General features: G+C 43.1%; 2 protein-coding genes across 5 annotated transcripts in view; one reads left to right on the forward strand and one right to left on the reverse strand.

Annotated features, from left to right (window-relative positions):
* Nucleotides 1-1544, forward strand: part of LOC138011450 (NFX1-type zinc finger-containing protein 1-like) — a 14399-nt gene extending 12855 nt beyond the window's left edge. For all 4 annotated transcript variants that reach the window (XM_068858447.1, XM_068858446.1, XM_068858449.1 and 1 more), the window contains one exon: nt 1-1544. This exon is cut by the window's left edge and continues 6052 nt beyond it. In XM_068858447.1, coding sequence (XP_068714548.1) covers nt 1-1399 — 1399 coding nt within the window. In that variant the 3' untranslated portion in view covers nt 1400-1544.
* Nucleotides 1-2500, reverse strand: part of LOC138011453 (uncharacterized) — a 47471-nt gene that overhangs the window by 30591 nt on the left and 14380 nt on the right. The window lies entirely within an intron of this gene.

The raw sequence follows: 2500 nt of genomic DNA on the forward strand, positions 1-2500 counted from the left end.
AAATGATATAAAATGTAGTGGCCAGTGCCTAGAAACACTGGCTTGTGGCCACCGATGTCCTGGAAAGTGTATTGAATGCCGTGAAAGGGGCTCCCATGAATTTTGTCAAGGTCAATGCAACCGAATTCTAGTCTGTTCGCACCATTGTAAAGCAAAATGTGCAATGCCCTGTCCCCCTTGCAGCAGGAAATGCCGCATTCGCTGCCCTCATGTTACGTGCTCTAAGAGCTGTTCAGAGTTATGCAGTCCATGCAACAGACCATGCAAATGGCGTTGCAATCACTACCAATGCACAAGGACATGTCAGGAGGAATGCGACCGCCCTCGTTGTGATGCACCCTGCCCTGAGAAGCTACCCTGTGGCCACTTATGTATTGGCTTATGTGGGGAAGACTGCCCCACTTTGTGTGCTATTTGCGACAGCGAAGAACTTTCCTCAATGCTAGGCGATGGACGAGCTGTATCAACAGAGACTACCAGATATATTCAGCTTCATAATTGCCATCATATCTTCACCGTTGAAGAAATGGACGCGATGATGCAGCAAGATCTGGGTACCAATGTTCAACTCATGCGCTGTCCAAGGTGTTCCATACCAATTACATTCAGCTTCCGCTATGGAAACCTGGTCAAAAAAGCGTTAAGGAACATGGAAAATGTGAAAAAGGAAATTTACAAACTTGGAAATGAGACTGGACGGTTGGCTACAAGTCTATATTACACACTTAGCCACCCCCTTCGAAGAATCGTCACTACAGAGCAAAACGCGTTGGTCAAGTCAATAGAGAGAGGTAAAATACTTCCCTTCGATATTCCCTCACTCTTCAGATTAAAGAATCATTTAACAATCATACACGAATCTGGAAAGGCACGACTCAGTTTGAATAAAGTTAGACTTCACGTTAGCCTGGGTGTGCACCCACAGATGAACAGGGTGTTGAAAACCATCGCGCATGAACTCGAAGACATCACTCACTCCCTTGAGAGTTGCCATCCATATTTGAGGTCTCTTGGAGAAGCGTATGATGACTCAAGAAAGTATGCACTTTTTGCCTCTCTTTTGGAGCTCCATGGTGAGGCCGCTAGGCGCGGTACATCATTGTCTACCAAGGCCACAAACCTTTTGAAGAAGGCGACCAATGATCTCATACTGTTTCTCCAAGGAAAGGATGAGGCTCTGATAATTACAGAACTTGAAAGCCTTGCTACTCTGGTGAGAAGGGAAATGGGCCTCGAACCTTTAATCGAAAGGCCTGCAGAACTGCAGAGCTTTCCAGGCGTTGGACAAATTGTGTGGAAACTTTGCGAACACTGTGAAGTATGCTTCACTCGAACAGTGTGGCGCAATGGACAGGAGGAAATCGAATCAATCACGAAGTGTGTGCAGTGCGCTGCTTGAAAGTATGGAATAGGGTGTGTCACAAAAAAGCTGCCACATAGTTAAGTATTTTAAGGGGCCAACCACGGAATTGGAAATAACAACTTCTAAAATTCCGAATTCAAAGTGGGGCAGAGAGAGGGGAGAGAAAGAGGGAAGAGAGAGAGGGTAGAGAGAGTGGAGAGGTGGTGGGGGGGGGGGGGGGGGAAGAGAGGATGGCAAATACTTGGGGTCAAATCGATTGTTTACCCACAAGAGAAATAAAAGGCAACCGTACCAAAAGATCAAAAAGCTGAAAACGTCATCCACTAGAAATGAAATATCATTTGATACAACCATGCAGACATTTATTGCGAGCAAAGATCACCGTATGGACATTCTGTAGTATTTTTTGAGGAAAGGAAATAACCAAAGTAACTGAGAAAACCCTATGGATATTGAGTCCAGGAATCAAACCTGGGGGTCACTGATAGAGGGCTGGTCCCCAGTACATTGCTTCTTACCCAGTCCATCCGGGGTCGGAAAAGGAAAAAGGAAGGAATTCCATCAGCAATAATCCTAAAAGACCTCTTGCAAATTATTTAAATGCCATTGTGAGATCAAATCAATGTCAAAAGACATATGCATCAAAGCACGAAAAAACTTAACTCTAAGAAACTGAGTAGCTGTCATACCCTTTTCAGATCAATATCATCTAGGAAATGGAAAACAAAACAGAAACTAACTTTGCTTTGAAAGTAATTAATGCCAATGTACAAAGCAACGCCGTTTTTCTTTTAATTCACTAATGACTAAGGCTATGCTGACGCAAACACCGTTGCAGGTCTTGCACCTGGTCTTATTTTAAAAAGGATTGCCGAGGTTACTGAAGCAAATATAAGGGAAGAATGTAGTTTTCTTCACTTTAGTGTTACATTTCTTTTTAAATTTTAAATCACAAGTGGTCATCAATTATTATTCGTGTAGTCTTATGCCTATTGTTCTCCACTATTCTACATTGGAAAGCTATCATTTAGTGTAGTCCCCAGCATTAAATATGGTCTACTACTTAAGCAATAAACTTCTCTCAAGAGTAAATAAAGGCCTGAGATTAAAAGAAACGAGTCCTAGTATCAGGGGAAC

The sequence above is a fragment of the Montipora foliosa genome, chromosome 7 (genome assembly GCF_036669935.1).
Source record: "Montipora foliosa isolate CH-2021 chromosome 7, ASM3666993v2, whole genome shotgun sequence".
Classification (NCBI taxonomy): Eukaryota; Metazoa; Cnidaria; class Anthozoa; order Scleractinia; family Acroporidae; genus Montipora; species Montipora foliosa.